We start from the raw sequence: 18,721 nt of genomic DNA on the forward strand, positions 1-18,721 counted from the left end.
TAGCTGTTTGTCTCTCACAGAGCCATTTCATCCTCTGGTCTTAACCTTGACACCTGCTGTTTCCTTGCCTTCAGCTCATAGTCTGCTGAGGAAAAAAGTAGTTGTAAGTAGTCAGACTACTGTTTTTTTTTTAATTATTATTTTTAATGTTTATTTTTGAGAGACAGCAGGAGCGCAGGAGGGACAGAGAGAGAGGGAGACACAGAATTTGAAGCAGGCTGCAGGCTCTGAGCTGTCAGCACAGAGTGCGATGCAGGGCTCGAACTCCTGGAGAGTGAGATCATGACCTCAGCATAAGTCGGATGCTTAACCAACTGAACCACCCAGGCACCCGCAAAGTAGTTTTACCGTGAGAATAATAGAAGTCATTGACTAGAGTTTGTATGTTTATTAGATTAAAAAAATTTAGGATTACATATAGCTCCATTTCTTGTATTTGTACTATTTTAGGCATAGAAGAATTCAGATGAACACTGAAACAGCAAAAGCAAAGTCTAGTTGGGATAGCACAAGTTTTAGCTCACATGCCTCTCATGGACAGACAGTACCACCTGGAGCATCATGCTGAAATGCAGTCTCACCTCCACTTTGGCTCAAAGGGAGAGAGGACTGTGGTTAATTATATAGGGCTGCTGTGGTATAAATCCAGCTTCTGCAGCCACATTCCTATGCAGTGCGTCAAAACTGGTTACATATAGGTACTTTATAAATCATGAATCTCCTGAAACACAAGACTAACTCACATTATTTCCAAAGATGAGTTGGCATTTTTTGAGGAACTTCGTCTCTAAATAATTGAAGTAGTCAAGCTCGGGCTCACAGCTTGACCATACTCCAGCTAGATGCTTTTAAGAAGAACAGATCAAGAAACAGTTTTAAGAATTGGGTGAGACTACACTGGAAGTATATAGTGAATGAAACACAGAACCCAACATAAAATAGGAATAAGGCAACCTGAGATTCACTTGTAATGAAGACTTTGGCTGTAATTGAAGAACACGGATGGATATGTCAAATTTGTCAAGGGGAAGGAAACGTTCTAACTGTGGGGACATACTGAAGACGAGGCTCCACACTTTTGGAAAGACACTATGAAAGCAGAAGTGGAAGAGATCAGGAGATTGCTACAAGGTATCAATAATTAAAACTGAAGTAATTGAATGTTTCAAGAGACACGGTTTTGCAATACTTGAGCATTTATCCAAAAAGCAAATTCAGAACCATGATTGATGCAGCACCCTGTGGGACTTACCAGAGCAGGAGGATAGTTCAAACATGGTCTGTAACTTTGGGCTAGTGTAGGCCTTCTTCCTTATCACATTAGGGTCACCCAGGAAATGACCATTTCCTTTAACTATCCCTTCCTCGTGGGATCCTAGTGAGTCTGAATCAAACAGCAGGCACTGGGGCTTTAACAATGAGTTCTCTGCCTCCTGGTCCTCTGAGCCTTCTTTAGCCCTTTGCTAGAAAGCTCAGGCTCAAGCCAAGCTTTATGGTCTCACAAACAGTGTATCTGGAGTGAAACCTAGAGACACTGTGTAATATAAAGCAGGCTGCCTCACATATGTAGTCCAGGTGTGAATACTTGACATACTTAAGGCTAAATATTTATAAATTTAATATATTTTAGCAATATTTGAAAAATAACCAAGTGAAATGAGGCTGAAGATGCTTAGAAATGTTTTTTCATTGGTGACAAATAATTGATCATCTGAATGGTAGCTATCACACTGGAGCCCTAAAATAAGACAGATATTCTGCTGGCAGGGAGAAAATAGGCCAACCGCATCATGTTTCACCTCTTGTGCTCTCTCGCAAAAAAGAGCAAACCAGACCAGCTTTAAATCCAAGAAACAGAAACTTTATTGGTGCTTATTAAACCAACACACTTTTTCGTGTTCAGAACTATCCCATGGAGTATTAATCTCCTTTGCAAAGATGGGGAAACTGAGGCTCTGAGATTATCTGAGATGATTAATTTACATATTCAGGAAGAGACACAGCCAGTATTGGACTCCAGATCCTACTTAAAAGCACATGGTTTAAAAATTAAAAAAAAAGTCTTCCATTATAAATGCAATACTTGCTTATCAGAGATTATTTGGAACAATAGTAAGAAGGAAGAAAATGAACTCATGACCCTGACTGCCAGTGGTAGCAACATCAATATCTTGGTCCTCTCTTCCAGTCCTTTTTCTGTGTATATTTTATAATGTGAGTGTGAATGCGTGGCCTATCAAAATGGATCTATTAATATTTTAAAAATTATCTTCTGATTTTAGAAGGAAAGCACACACATTATAGAAAACTTGGAAAATACTAAAATCTATCAAGGAAATTCAAGTCACCTAGAATCTCATAAGCCAAAAATGACCATAGTTAATATTTTCATATATTCCCTTAGGTTTCTTTCCATCAGTTTTCTTTTTTTACATAGTTAAGCCCATAATTTACAAGATTTTTAAGTGCAGTTAATAAAGGTCTAGGTGGATGATGACAAAAAAACTTGGTGACAGATAGTATTTGCCACTCAAATGGTTCAACAGGTGTTAAAGAGGCAGAAAATAATCACTCATGCTCCCTGTCCAATTGTGTGGCCATCAAAAATGTGTAAGCCTTAAAGCCTGTTCTTAAGTTTACACTAAGGTGAAGCCTGACATGGATTATCATGGTTTTTCATTGTTTTTTTTTCCTGCATCCAAGAGGGTATAAATCATTTACATGATAAGAATACTCCACACATAAGGCCTTCAATACCATGTAAAATCTCTTCTAGGAAAGATAAGAACAATATAGTCTGATGGGAAGATTTTAAAGTATCTTACAATGAAAAATACATAATGTGCCTTAAACATTTTGCATGCTGAAATTTACATAAAAGAGGCTCAGCAACAAAATAAGGCATCACTGACAATGGCTCCACGAAGTTCTAAATGGTATAAGAGACCCGATCTTGTATTAGGAAAATTCCAAAGAATTTATTATCAATACTAAAAACTTCAGTTGTACATAAAGTAATAAACCTTTATGACGGCCCTTAAGGAAAAGCAGTGATGCAAGTTACACACGTTACTGAAGGTGAAGGCAAAAGAGGACTCCAGTCGGAATGTCGGTTATGTTCATGCAGCTTCCTCTTGATTTAAACACTCATGACGCACTGAATGAACTGAAAGAGAGACCAAGTCCACGTTACCCTGCACACATTGTGGCACTGAATACACCCTAGCTTATTTTTCGGCAGTTTACATTTTGTTTTCCTAAACTGAATTATGGATCAAGAAACATCCATTTCTAAAATAAAAGTACATGATAGAAAGGTTCATGTTTGTAGGGGAAGAAGTCTAATAGAAAATCGAGTGGGTTTCTCTTCTTACAGAAAGCAGACTACTTCAATGGATAAAGAATATTTAAAATTCCAAATATCTCAGACTCTAGAAATGGTAATGGTCATGGTAAAAGGTACCCACTCAGAAATAACAGTTGATACTGTTAAATCACCTGAGGACCTCCAAACTACACAGTAGTACCCCACTGCTCTGGCACCAGCACCTTTTAAATAGGTTATGCCCTTAAAATCTGCTTAATTGCAAATAAATCCTAGCATGCAAGTATGTGTATACCCAGAAACGGAATATATGACCTTTCCTCTGCAATTCAGAAACCCAAGTTGAGAGGCATCAGCATTTGCTGTGAAACGTTTGCTTCACCATAAACACCAACACTCTGCTTTTCTATCAATTTTCTTTCTCATTCTTCCGACACCAGTGAGGCACTGTGTATGCTAACCCCTACAGCATTCCTACAAGGCCAAGCTGATGATCACTTTCAGATAAAAGGGAACATTTAAAATCTCCTAAGGGCCCATCGGAGGCCAAAGTCCATGCGCTTTCCACTCCATAGGCTGCTTTTCCATCTTTGGAAAGAATGGCAGGACTGTCACCCGAGACACTGATACACACTAATGAAAACACACCTTTAAGCAGAAGAAATAAACATACTTACACATAAGCGTTTTTAAATGATCTGAACTGTGGCAGCTGCCAAACTGAAAATATGTGCATCCTTGCATTTTGTAGCAGAGAAACCTTTTTTTAGAACTTTCAGTTATCACAGTGACTGCTATTCTGAAAGCAATTTTTTAAAGTCCATAGCTGACCAAAAAATAGAACTAAGCATCTCCCTAGTTATGTTATGTGTATTCAGCTAATGCCATCAGAGATGACAACTGGCTATGTTCACATTGGTTACATGGCCTTGCCTTGTCCTATCACATTTAGTGTGGCTGTTTAGTAAATACATTGTTTTAAATTGCAACTTAAGTTTGTGCTTTATAGCCTCAATGAAGAACATGGGTGTGTCAAGTACAGCTTGGAGTTGTTAAATTTACTCCTCAGTGACTGAGATATTTATTCAATGAAGCCAAAAATAGCAACATCTGCATGGTGTTTTCAGGGACATTTCTGATTGAAATCTCACAACAGCCCAGGGAAGAAGGCATTACTACTTCCTCTCCTCAAATAGTCTTGGAGCAATGAAGAAACCTGCCTAAGTGACCCCACCAGCAAGTGAGACCAGTTGGGCTTTGAACCAAGTCTTTTAATGCGAATCAAACAGTGGTCTATGAGTAAGACTAATAAATGAAATTGATAAATTTTGAACGGTAACTCCTGATCATTTAATCCTTCATTACTCTGCATCCTTAAGATGCTCTTAATGGCTAACTTCAAAAGGGATGCCCAATTGTGAATTTATGGAGACTTACATCATCATATGGGAAATTCACAACACCTTGCTGAGCAGTATCCCGTCTTCGAAAGCTGTCTGTAAAACACCACAGTAAAATTTATGGTTATTTTTGTAACATCTGAAATCACAATAGTTACTTATTTTGGCATTGGGTTCAAACTGTAGAAACATGTGAGTTGTAAAACCAGCTAACATAAACAAAAGACCACAGCAAAGAAGCCAACTACAATGAACATGAATAAATTTAATAAACAACAAAGTAATACAACAATGTAAAAGTTAGTCAACTATCTTTTTCAATGTTTAGCTGGAAGAAAGCATCTTATCCCAAAGTCAGTAAAAGCCATGTGACCTCCAAGGCCATTACTTAGTTGTGATGAAAACACAGAATTTCAAACTTGTTAATAACACAGATAATGTTTAATTAGGAAATGGATAGATGGGAGTCCCTAATATGACAAACGGGCTGTAATAAAATATTTCACCTATCTGAGCTCTGTGCTATTGAAAAGAATTTACTTTAATAATCAACAAGAATGAAATCTTGCTACCTGCAACGTGGATGGAACTAGAGTATATTATGCTAAGTGAAATAAGTCAGAGAAAGACAAATGTAATATGATTTTACACATATGTGGAATTTAAGAAACACAACAGATGAACATAGGGGAAAGGAAGGAAAAATAAAAAACAGAGAGGGAGGCAAACCATGAGACTCTTAAATACGGAGAACAAACTGAGGGTTGCTGCAGGAGATATGGGTAGGGGGAATGGGCTAAATGAGTGATGGGCATTAAGGAGGGCACTTGTTGGGATGAACACTGGGTGTCATATGTAAGTGATGAGTCACTAAATTCTACTCCTGAAACTACTACTACACTGTATGTTAACTAACTTGAATTTAAATTAAAAAAACTGACCTCAAATTTTTGTTAGGATGCAAAAAAAAAAAATTACAAAACCACATTTTAAAAAGAGTAAAAAAGACTAAAGAGAAGACTGGAACAACACAAATATACAAAAGAAAGAAAAAGAGGGGATAGAAAAGTAGAGATTACTAATATAGCCTCATCTAAGAAGTACGTTCTACCATTTAATATCACTACCATTTAAATGACTACCATTTAAAATTGCTTTCCAACAAGAGGACTTAGGAAAGAGAGCTACAAATGAGTAATTTTACTCTCTTCACATATTTACATTATAGGGAGAAATCACAGAATACTACTCATACTCTGATCAAAAGTGCACAAATTAGCTTATCATATTTTGGAACATTTTGTGAAAGTTAAGATTATTTTAATGGCAGATTACCACTAATCTGAAAGAATTTCTAAAAACAAAAAACACAATTACTCTGCTAGATAGGTTTAATAGCAGTGTTAAAAAAGCCATTGAAATGGGGGGGGTGGAAAGAGTGATCAGGGACGAAAGAAGTTCAGAACACTGAAAATGAAATGTCATGCAAATTGTGTCTTCTTGGCCCTTGGAGAGACACCATCTCAAAGAACACACCTGTCAGAGCTCGCAGTTTCACACAGCAGGCGATGTAGTCATCAAAGGTGATCTTGCCATTGGTGCTGTATCGTTTTGCAATTGAATTCACAGCTTGGGGACTCAACCGAAATCCTGAAGGAAGGAAAATCACCCAGTGAAAAAAATAACGTGAAAGGATTACAAGAAGACAGTTGAAAATAATCAAGCACAATTTTTTTCAGACTGGGGGCACACTCATTTTAATTACGAATACACACTAGCAACTATGTGTGTATTATGTATTTAATTATGAATATACACTTCTTCTAGAAATCAGAAACTGCCTTCCCATAGCACTTAGTTTTAGAAATTAACACAGAATTATGCCGACCAGGTGGCTCGAGTTAGCCATACCCACCCATTGTGGTTAGGGCCTTCTGCAGTTCTTGAGGGTCCACTGTTCCACTCCTGTCACTGTCAAAACTGGTGAAGTGTTGTCTCCAGCCGTTCAGCACGGCCCAGAGTTCTTTAAATTCATTGAAACCCATTGTGCCTGACATATCTCTCTGAATTATAATCAAGGATTAGAGTACCTTTATTTTGCAACATTTTGTAACGATTCAAGATCAAGGATAAGGGAATATAATGATCTTTCTGCTAAAAAGGTTAAAAATGTTGTATGTTCTTCTTAGTGTGATATAATAAAAACATACTCCAATGAGATAATAAGAAGGGCCTAGGGAGAAAAGCTGAGTACGTATTTCCACTGTGGGATAAAGATAATCTATGTGAGGTGATTACAATGAAATAACGTGGCCACTGTGAGCCACATGTAAAAAACAAGAGTTCCTGGAACTGTGCCGCACTTTCTTGGCGCCCCAGGCGATGCTGCTAGGGTCCTGGGGTCTTGGCTTTAACATTCCTTTGCTGGGCCCTTCCAGACCCAGGGTTTTCACTTTTGGAAAATGAGGTGGGATGAAAGGCACTGCAGGGTCACCAATAGCTAACCTGAGTGCAGTAACTGTGATGTGAGAAATTCCACCGCCTGAAGGTCAGGTGTGAATCATGCATAGCTCACTGTTAAAGCAAAAAACCTTGCCAGACCACTCTGATTTCTATAGGTGTTCTCTGATGCTTCCTTGAATTCTTGAGGAACCAACATTCTATTTACTGAGCTCCTTTCCTTTTTCACACCAAACTACATCTTAAAAGCTAATGATTTCAGAAAACTTTTTTTGTGGTCATCTGTCACCTTGTGTTTACTGGGTATTAATTCCTAGATAAATTCTTTTAGGAAGAATTTTTTTTTTGGGGGGGAGGGTGATCAGAAAAAAACACTCTAGACATCAATCAAAGTAAAGGATACATCCAGCATTGACACCATAAGCCGACAAGTCTCCAGGTTAAAAGCTGTTAAATCAAAAAAAGCACATAATAGTTTCAAAAATTCATATTATATTGCATACATTCAAATTAATTAGGAAAATGACTATTTATTTACACAATCTTATTTTTATACGCTAAACAACATGGGAGTTTTGAAGCAGATTTTTTCCAGATAGAGGGGATTCCTTGCAGAACCCAAATTTGATTTTAATAACTTTAATAGAAATCTTTAAAAAAAAAGTATTGCATTGTACTATTAATATTTTTAGGTATGATAATGGCTTTGAAGTTGGTGAGGGAAATGTCCTTATCTTTTAGAAAAGTATATACTGAAGTTATTTGTAGATGAAATGAATGTTAAGATATCTGGAATGAGCTTCAAAAGAAAACAGACAGGATTACACATGAACTAAGAATAACAACACACTGATAATTGTTGAAGCTGGGTGACAGGTGCATGGAAGTTCGTAATAATTATCTCTGTTCTTAGATAGGCATACATTTTCTATAATACAGTCTTAAAACAAATTTTTTTTACCATTTATTTTTTTTTTTGACAGAGAGAGCCAGAGCACTAGCGGGGGAAGGGCAGAGAGAGGAAGACACAGAATCTGAAACACGCTCCAGGCTCTGAGCTATCAGCACAGAGCCTAACACGGGGCTCGACCCCACAAACTGTGAGATCATGACTTGAGCCGAAGTCGGACACTTAGCCAATTGAGCCACTCAACTGCCGCTAATATAGTCTTTTTAAAAAAGTTTTATATACTTTTTTGCCTTTGAAACTGTAATATAGTGAGTTTAATTCACCATAATGAACCATAATTTATTATATTCACCATGGTGAGTGGGAAGATAGGGTTACTACATTTCTACTCCTGACTATCAATTGCTGGTTTTGTTTGTTCTGTGTCACTAGTTCATTTGTTTACCTTTCTTTCCCCTTTAATGTCACACACTGAACTACCTCCTACCTCATATAGCTTATGACACCTTTTTATATACAGTAAGTTTATATACGAAACCAGATAAATATGCTTGCTAGAACAGTGTTAAGTAAGAGCACTCTGGAATACGATATAATGACCAATTCAGTGATGACCACGATTCGGAAGCCTTTTGAGTTTTTGTACAGCTTGAATATATTCTGAGGACATTTCTATACGACACTTAGAAAAACACACTAGAATATATTTACTAGTTAATGGGCCTACTGATGACCTACCTAAGCATTAGCAAATATAAAGAAAAAATTCCTTGCGTCTTCCATTCTGTTCATGAGAATCAATGACTGGGGAAATATATAGGTACAAAGAAGCTAGAAGGCTAGAAGGCAGAAGGGACAAAGGTCAGGTGGGCAAAGCTGGCATAAATTCTGCAAGTTTGTTGAGAGGCACACAGAACTAACATTTTTACAGCTCTTACTAGCTTCATTTTTATCTCCAACAAACTGAATTTCAAATACATCTGAGCTAACTCTCAGTACTGTAGTGTTTCCAAACAGTATAAACTATAAATTTCCCACTTTTAACAGATTCCTGTGTTTGGCACACTCTGGAACATGAAATAAAAGGTGGAGGACTATCTCTGTTTTGGCCCTTCAAACTCCATCTAATCCACAGACACAGTTCTCTGAGGTGACAGGAAGCAACACTTCTACACACTTTTGAGAAAGAGTTGGTTGATTCTTCATTCTGACTTTTAAGTTGTGTGGAGGCACGAAGTCTCTCTGATCTAGACCAATGGTTTTCAATCCCAGGTGCTTATCAGAATCACCCAGAAGCTTTAAAAGATCCTAGTACTGGGGCTGCACCACAGAACAGTTATTTTCCCCTCAGTGTTACGGAGATATAATTAACAAATAACATTTTGTAAATTTAAGGTGTATAATGTAATGATCTCATATATGCACATACTGCAGAATGATAACCATAATTAGGTTATTTAACACATCCATCACCTCACATAGTTAACTTTTTTGTCTGTGTGATGAGAACTTTTAAGATCAACTCTCTTAGCTATTTTCTAGTATACAATACAGTATTGTCACCATCACCACAGAGCAATTAAATGAGAATCCCTGAGCATGGAACCAAGGCATGACTGTTTTTTTTTTAAAGCTTCTCAATGATTCCAGTGAGCAGCCAAGGTTGAGACCACTGTTCTTCTCAACGTGTGATTCCTGGACCAGCCATGTTAACATCATCTGGGACATTTTAGAATTACAGAATCTTGGCCTTTAACCTACACCAAAAAAATCAGAATCTGCATTTAAATAAGATCCCCAGGTGATTTATTTTCACATAAAAACAGCTGGTGGACCTGGACCACCTGAATCTTCTGGAAGCTTGTTACAGATGCAAATTCTCCGGTCTTACCTCAGACCTTCTAAATGAAAAATTCTAGGACAGGGCCCAGCAATCCAGTGATGCTGACACAGCTCAAGTTTAGGAACCAATGCTCTAGAGGGCCTGTCAACCAAGAGGCAGATCCACTTGTGTCTGACTTTAAGTCAAGGATTTTGAGGGGCTGTAAGGCAGACAGCTTCCCTGTGTCCCAAGTGCTACAAGTAACATCTCCATCCACTCAGTCACCCAAGCCAGAAACCAGGGAGTGTCCCCAGTTCCCTGTCCCCTGATATTCAATCACCTTCTTCTTCTTCTTTTTTTAATGTTTATTTTTGAGAGAGAAAGACAGAGCACAAGGTGGGAAGAGGCAGAGAGAGAGAGGGAGGCACAGAATCTGAAGCAGGTTCTGAGCTGTCAGCACAGAGCATGATGTGGGGATCAAACTCACAAACTGCGAGATCATGACCTGAGCTGAAGTCGGACGCTCAACTGACTGAATCACCCAGGCACCCCTCAATCGCCTTCTAAATTGCTTTAGGACCTATCCATTTCCAGTTCCACAATCACTTCCCTGGTTTAGGAAGTATTTTACTCATCTGATGACTCCATTGGCCACGTAACAGGTGTCCCTGAGTCCCCGTGCTCCACACCCCCCATACCCATGCCCCCCAATTTGTTTTTTATGCTACATCCAGAACAGTATGTGCTCTTCTATACAAAACCCAGTAGACATGTTCCACTGCTGTCAGGATGAAGTCCAAGCACCTAAGTGGCATATGAAGTCATATGCATATATTCCCAGTCCAGCTAATTTCCTGCTCTTTATTCAACCTTCACATTCCATCTTCACGGCCAATTTCTCCCAGTTCTTTGACTGCACATGCACATGTTTCCCCTTACCTGTGGGTCTTTAGTACATGCTGTTCTATCTGCCTGGGGCACAACTGCCCTTTATCCCTCTCACTTCTTGGTCTGCCTGGTTTCTGCTTGACTTTCATTTCTCCTCAGTTTGGCATCAGTTCTGCCAGGAAAACTATCCTGACCACTTTCTGGGTTATGTGCCTCTCCTATGTGGGCTCACAGCCTCTCTACTTCACTTATCCCAGCACTTTTCACTGTGTCCCACAGGCACCACTTGTGGGTGCACAGCCTGGGACCTTGCACATGATGATATCCATTAAAATGTGTTGGTTAGACAGCTGAATAGATAGGACCCCTCATCCCTGTGTAGACAGCTATACACTCCCCTCAACCAGTATACGCAGGATAGGTTTTTAAAAATAAAATCTCATTTTTACGGATACTTAAAAGGACTGTATAATCCCTTAAGACAAATCATAAGTCAAAATACCAATAAGGGTACAGAGCTATGCTTTCTCCATTTTAGGAAATCTTCCATACTCATTAATTCAACAAATGCCTGTTAAGTACTCATTATGTACAGGGCCCAGGATACCAAGAACATTGGAGATACAAATTAAAAACTGGATCCTGCCCTAGCTAACAGTCTAAGGAAAAGAGAAGTCATACATGCATGCAACTCTAATCAAGGTAGAGAGTGGTGAACCATAATGGAGACAGTAAGCAGTACCAGGAAGTACTGAGGAGCAGGAGGCTCCTTCCTACTAAGAAGCACTTCACAGAAGCAGCAGCATTTAAGTCAAGCCTTGAATGACAGGAAAGATGAGGGACATTTGGGGACAGTTAAGTAGAGCTATGGACCAGTATAAGCAAAGTGAATCAGGAAAGTTCAGGCCAAGCAAAGTAAGTGGGAGGAAGTATGTTTGATGAGGCTACATTAGAAGATCTTGAATTCCTACTAAGGTGTTTAGGTTTTGTTTTACAGGTACCAAGGAGCTACCAAAGAATTTTAGAAGAAGAAACTAACAGGTTAGAGGATGTGTCAGGAAGCCCAAAAATCTGGTCATCTTTTGTGAGAAGGGTTTAAATTTTTTTTTTTCAACGTTTATTTATTTTTGGGACAGAGAGAGACAGAGCATGAACGGGGGAGGGGCAGAGAGAGGGAGACACAGAATCGGAAACAGGCTCCAGGCTCTGAGCCATCCGCCCAGAGCCCGACGCGGGGCTCGAACTCACGGACCGTGAGATCGTGACCTGGCTGAAGTCGGACGCTTAACCGACTGCGCCACCCAGGGGCCCCTGTGAGAAGGGTTTAAAAGAGGGAACGTGATGGGCAGGCAACAAAAGTGAATGACAGAAAATTCACTATTCCAGACAGTTCTAATGGAACTAGAACACTGATGTCACAGAAGTTTGGGTAGGGAAAACTCTTGCTCAATTTTAATTTTATTTTTCTCCAGAAATAGTTTGCTTTTATTTATTAAAATTTACTTTGAGAGCACATGTGCACACCCAGCACGTGTGAGCAGGGGAGAGGCAAAGAAAGAGGGAGACAAGGGAATCCGAAGCAGGCTCTGTGCTGTTAAGTGCAGAGCCCTATATGGGGCTCAAACTCACGAACTGTGAGATCATGGCCTGAGCCAAAACCAAGAGTTGGACGCTTAACCTACTGAGCCACCTAGGTGTCCCAAGAAATAGCTTTTACTAGTGCTATTCTATTTTAAATAGTTTTAAGAGTCTTTGATAATTTTATTTTTACTCTCTCCCTTCTCCTGTTCATTCTACTAAAATGCCTCATACATCTTTTCTTCTAGTAGAAATCCAAAATGTAATGGACCTAGCAGGAAAACATTACCTTCAGTTGTTTCTCTCAGCCTTACCATAGAGTAACAGCTACACTCAAGGGGGAAAAAAAGAAGCTGAATTACTATCTTACAGACTAGAGCAACGTCTCTTATCAACTCCACTTCTCAGTATGACCGGTTCCTTTTAAGCTGGAGAAGATGACTGTAGGAACTAGGCTGGAATACTCTCTGTTCCTCATTCCACCTCCACCTGTACTTTTTGGTTATGAAGCTGGATTTAAAAAACACCAATGGCTGTATAATTTCTGTATCATGAAACTCACTGTGACACTTCACAAGCAGGATGGTTTTGTGATTTATTGCAACCTCCACAACCAGAGGATGGTAAGCAAATTAATTCAATCACATGGCTCTGATGACTCAGGAAATGTCTTCCCTATAACTCACTGCTCTAAGGCCATCACTAAACATGATTTTCTCACACGAAATTTAAAAAAAATTTTTTTTAAGTTTATTTATTTTGAGAGAGAGTGAGAACATGAACAGGGGAGGGGCAGAGAGAGGGAGAGAGAATTCCAAGCAGGCTCTGCACTATCAGCACAGAAACTATGCACGGCTCAAACCCACGAACCATGAGACCATGACCTGAGCTGAAACCAAGAGTCAGACGCTTAACTGACAAGAGCCACCCAGGCGCCTCCTCATATGAAACTTTTAAAAGGACTGTTCTCCCAGGATACATAGCCCATTCGTTAGTCAGATTTTAAAACCTGCCACACCTCTTCTACCGAAAGGGTACAGAGTAATAGTTTATGTTGCTACACAGCTCACTTTCATAAACCCTATTAAACCTGCTATGTTCACTAGCCCCAAGTGCTTAAGGTTAACATTTAACACTTTAAATGTATTCCCTACAACACTTAAAAAAAAAAAAAATTCCCAAATCTAGAAAGTGCTTCTTTTGTTTAGGACCAGATTAAATGAGAAATGCAAACGGTTCCTCTTTCATATTAATTCCTCCAACTAGGAAATATTATTAATAGGATACTTAAGTCATATAATACAAAGGATAAAAATAGAAATGCAAATAGTTTGAGAGCCATCTAATAAATATGCCATGTCAAACAGTCAAAGAAAATGCGACTATAAATCTTCATGTGTGACTTCTAGTTCGAGCATTTTATTTTTAAAGTTTATTTATTTATTTTGAGAGAGACAGATCACGCAGTAGGGGCAAAGAGAGAGAATTCCAAGCAGGCTCTGCACTGTCAGCATAGAACCTGACGCAGGGCTCGAACTCACAAACCAACAGATCATGACCTGAGCCAAAACCAAGAGTCAGACATTTAACCAACTGAGCCACTCAGGCACCCCTGTAGTTTGAGCATTTTAATTCACAATTTACCAACAGCTAAGGCTCTGATTTGATGTTTTGTCCCCATTAACAACAGGCAAAGAAGCTAGCAAGTCAAGACACTACTTTCTACCTTATGGATCTGTCAGGGTCAGGATCCGATTGAAAAAGAAGCAAGTGGGATGTACATGGGATGATGAGAGGCACTGATAAGATGCAGTACTTCTGCAATCATTCCCCATCTGTAGCTCATGGCAAAGAGCTCTTTCAAAAGGCAGGAAGGTGGTGTAAGCACTGAATTATAAGGTGGCAGAACTGAGGATGAGGGCAGAAGGAAGACTAGTGCAAAGAGTTAAGAAATTAGGAAGGGCACTTCCAACATAGCCTGCCCACATTCTCTGAAGCAGAAAGAGAAATGAAGACAGACCTGGGGGATGTCATGGCAAGCGCTCATGTTGCCAGCAGCATGCTCAGAGCCCATGAATGCAGAACCGGTTTCCTGAGGACCAGGGGTGGGGACCAGCCACTGCGGGGAACGCGGGACAGGACTGACCACTCAGAACTAGGAGTGCAGGACAGGCCATTTGGGGAGCAGCTGCACAGGACCAGGCACTCAAAGTCCTAAGTGCCATCAGCCTCAGGACAGTCAACTCTTGGCAAATGGTCAGTTGTAAATGTTAGCGCCTGCCATTAATGACACCTGACCTAGCAGATTTCATTTCAGCACCTCACCTTCTCCTCTGTGAAGGAGACCACGCTGCCCATCTCATTGCTTCCAAAGGTTCCAAATCCAATGGACCCGCTAAATGGGCAGGTAGTGTAGAATGATTTATTAACAGCTGTTTTCAAATTCACATTTTGTGATAATAAACAACCAAAATTAGCTTTTGAAATTCTAAATTATGCTGGATCAGAAAAGCCCAATTTTCTTGGAGGCTATAATCATAAGGAAGTTAAAATACGAAACAGAAGAGTACTGTGGGATTGTCAACTTACGTTTGTATCCTCCAGCAATGCCTGACTGTGTCAGACATCTCTGCAATTCATCAGCATCTATCTGCCCATCCTTTTGAAAAAAAAAAAAAATAGGAAGACAAATTACAATAATGATTTGTACCTTCTAGTTCTTTGTTTACTTTCAGTATATTATTTTAGCAATGACAAAGAAAATGAGCATTTTCATGCGTAAGACCTTTTTTTTTTTTTTTGGAAAAAAGAATGCCTTCCAAACATAGGCATTCCTTTCCCAATTCTACTTTCAAAAATAATAATGAAAGAGAAACAAATAGTTAAGTCCTCTTCCACAAATGCATACTTAGGGCCATAAACAAACAAACAAAATACATTTCGTGATACTTAAGTGGGCATTCAATTTTAGACTCTATTTTAAATAATTATTACATACGAATTAACAAGGTTGGAAAGCTGCTTACACCTCTACTTTAGTATTAACATTATCTTCTCATCATTCCTCTAAGTTCCTCAGTTAGATTTGGGATTAAATTTTCAAGCGGAAGGTTGGTCTTTTTAATGAAACACTGAGGTAAATTCAGTTTCTTCTTCTGATACACAAGTTTTTTTTTAATGTGTGAATGAAATTAGTTTCTGTCTTGAACTACTCTTCTTTTAGTCTGAGCTAGGAAACTGCCATTTAAGCATTTAAAATTATTTATATAGTTGCTTTAAAGTCTTATTCCTCTTTCTAGCTATTTTTTTGTGGGGGGCGGGGGTGGTAAAGGCATAGCAGCATACAAAGCTAACATCCATGAAAAGTCTGGATAAAACAGAGGCCTTTGTGATCACCTTGGTTTATGATGAGGTGAATGGTTTTCTTCAGAACTACAATTATATCTGGAAGATACAGGTTCCCAGTGCCTATTTATTGGCTAACCAAGTTCACAACTAGATATATGTTGTTTTTAGGGATTTAAAAATAAAATACCTAAATCCCTCACGTCCATGAGGATTGTAACTTCTAAGTGCAGAGCAGGATCAATAATTTGAAAGACAATGGCTATGCTGATGTAGGGGTAGGCCCAGGCTGCTGCAAGCGAAGCAGGTGGGGTCACTTACAGGGCTGGAGGCACAGGCAATCTAAGAACACAAGTCTTGAGCTTTGCCATCTTGTGGTTTCAGAGATACAGATCATTAACTGATTAAGCAGATACTTAAAGGGAAGCTCTTTCGGTTTTGGACTCAATTTTCCATTCAATTTCCTGAACTATAGTTCTTAGAATGCTTTTCTGCAAGGCGGTCTTGAATTTTTATCCCACAATATTCTACAGCTTCTTCACATTAAGACTGTGCTGTTTCTTGCTTTTGATCAAAACAAAGGTAAATGCCAAGACAAAAGAGCAAACATCCCTTCTGGAGAGGACTGGGTTCTACCAGCAGTGAATTTACCATACACAGCGGCGTGGTGAGCTAGGGAAGTGTCCTTCCTCAATGTACACCATCGCCTGTCCTACCACACAATATAGAGAAGTCAAAGGTCTCCAGGAGCCCACCTTAATTCTCTCTCTGGGTCAACAAGCCACAACACCCTATACGGACATGGAAGAGCTGACCTAGTAACAGCATCAGCATCAAAGAGAAAGTAAACTGTGCACAAGATTCACTTCCTGATAGTAAGGGAATAGTAAGTAACTTTCTTATGTTGAAGCTGGTAAGTTTTTAACTTAAGTACCTATTTCCTCAGGGGGTAATTGATTAACAAATTCAATCCAAAGAAAGCATCCATTAGAATCTAACTACATGATTACTGGCACATGTCTGTAAACCGTACTAACAAGGGTTTGTGTTCACCAGATCTGGAATTTATTCTCTGTAAACCACCATGGACCCTGACAATTCATCGTTCTAAAAACATCTTTCTACTTTACAGATCCTCACAGTATATTTATTGACCTTTATTCTGTTCATTCTGGCATTAATTCAATCACAAATTTAGTCTTGAAGTGAACTAACATAAATACAGGTAACACTTTGTCCTAATTTGTTCTGAATATGCAGAAATAAGTAACTGACTATAAACTTCATTCTTTCTCTCTTCTTTTCTTTCCACAAGCAAAGGGATTCTTTTCCAGAGGAGAGTTCTTCTTTCCATGCCACTCTAACAACAGCTAATACAAATGAAGACTCTGACAATTCTTTAATATTAACGGAAAAAGCTAACCTGTCCTGCTACAGCAGCAAAGTAACCATACAGCGGATCCTGAGTTTGTCCGGGAAACGCAGGCCCTCCGGGAGCCCCTCCATACTGTAAAACAACAAACACAAAAGCATCATCCCACTGAATCCAGTGTTATTCTTTCACCACTGAATGCCTTTGTGCAAAGCTAGGCAAATGCCGGCCCTTCACATCCATGGTTCACCTCCCCACCACCAGCACGCTCTAACTGCAATCATCCCACCCCTTTTCTTTCATTCCCGCTCCATCACAGTGTAAAAACTGGCAGCTTGGACCAAAATGAGATGTCCCGAATAGTGACATCTGCATGAGCGAAGCAACTTTCAAAATCCCAATTAACCTGCAGGTTACTGATTAAATGCAGCCTAGGCAAGCAACTTAAGGGCAGAGCTCGGAATTGTCTTCCTTTTCCTTTTACAACGATTATGGTGTTTTGAAGCATTGTGAGACAGGTGTAGCCTAGGCCGTGCTTAGGTGTCTCGGTTAGGCTATTTGGCGGCGAGCACCTGGGCGAGGAGGCGCGGCGAAGGAACATTCCTTTTCAGAAACAGTTCCCACGACGACGCACATCCCAGGCGCCCAGCGAGGCGGCCTTCCTCCCGGAAGGCTTTTACTCTAGCGGTCTTTCCCCAACTTCTCTTTTAAACCTACTTTCTTTTAAAGATGGGAGGTGGATCCCGGGGCCATTCGAGATTAAAATGGCTGTTGCTCTCAGGGGAAACCCGGAGGGGAAGGAAGCGAATTTACACAATTTCACGCCGCGTGTCCCAAAGTCACAGGGTGGGCTTTTTAGATCAAAGCCCACCCGCGCCTCGGCCCCACGCAGCCACCCGCAGGGCGAAGGGACGCGGAGAAGTAGGGAGCCCCAGGATGAGGCCGAAGGGCAGCGGCCTGGGGCGAGGCAGCGGGCAGGGAGAAGCCTGGGGTGGGGGCGGGAGGCGCCCGCGGAGCCGTCCCGGCAGAGTGGCCCAGCGTGGCCTCTCGGCGTCCGCGGTGTCCCAGGGTCGCACCCGGGCAACCAGCCCACGCGGGCTGCACTTACCCCGCCTGGGTAGTACCCGCCGCCGGCGCCAGGGTGCCCGGGGTACGCCATGGTGCAGACTGCGCCGCCGCCGCCGCCGCCCTCGCCCTCCCGCCGGGGCCTCCCCGGAACGCACCACGCGGGCGGCGGGGGACGCGCGCCGGAGCCCCCTCCCGCTCGGCGCTCAGCTCCCGCCTCAGCCCTCTGCGTGCGCACCGCGTGGCTCCGCGCTTCCTGTGCCGGGGTCGCGCCCAAGCCAGGTTCCCGCAAGTGCCTGGGACCTGCGACGCTGTTCACGCCGGTGGCATTCCTCCCTGCGAAATGAATGGCACATTCCAACACCAGTACGGTGCCTCGGGGGTTCTTTATTTCTTCCTAACTCGGCTATATTCTGATACTTTTGAACATTTTAACCAACTTCGTTAGTCTGGGCCGCCCGGCTCTAAGTGGAGTGCAGTTTTGCAGGGAAGGAGCTGGATGCATTAGGACAGCTCTTAGATGCCTGTGAGGGAAGGAGACGTTGGAAAATCAAAA

General features: G+C 40.7%; 1 protein-coding gene across 1 annotated transcript; it reads right to left on the reverse strand.

Moving 5' to 3' along the window:
- Positions 1–1,839: 1,839 nt before the first annotated feature.
- Positions 1,840–18,314, reverse strand: SRI (sorcin). The gene is made up of 8 exons (XM_047095755.1): positions 18,209–18,314; positions 17,152–17,235; positions 14,973–15,042; positions 7,589–7,632; positions 6,641–6,788; positions 6,262–6,375; positions 4,763–4,821; positions 1,840–3,166 (listed from the first exon to the last, which is right to left on the reverse strand). The coding sequence occupies exons 1-8, from the start codon at positions 18,257–18,259 to the stop codon at positions 3,140–3,142; spliced, it is 597 nt and encodes a 198-aa protein (XP_046951711.1). The 5' UTR covers positions 18,260–18,314; the 3' UTR covers positions 1,840–3,139.
- Positions 18,315–18,721: the final 407 nt, after the last annotated feature.

This window comes from Lynx rufus, unplaced genomic scaffold, assembly GCF_022079265.1.
Source record: "Lynx rufus isolate CCGP_SWC_20201006 ecotype Redwood Valley unplaced genomic scaffold, mLynRuf1.p SCAF_4, whole genome shotgun sequence".
NCBI lineage: Eukaryota > Metazoa > Chordata > Mammalia > Carnivora > Felidae > Lynx > Lynx rufus.

Coding starts and splice junctions, on each gene's coding strand:
- SRI (XM_047095755.1), bottom strand. CDS start 18,259: ATGGCGTACCCCGGGCACCCTGGCGCCGGCGGCGGGTACTACCCAGGC. Junction 15,043..17,151: donor TTGCTGCTGTAGCAGGACAG/GTTAGCTTTTTC, acceptor TTTTTTCAAAAG/GATGGGCAGATAGATGCTGA. Junction 3,167..4,762: donor TGAATTTCCCATATGATGAT/GTAAGTCTCCAT, acceptor TCTCTCTTTCAG/TTCATTCAGTGCGTCATGAG.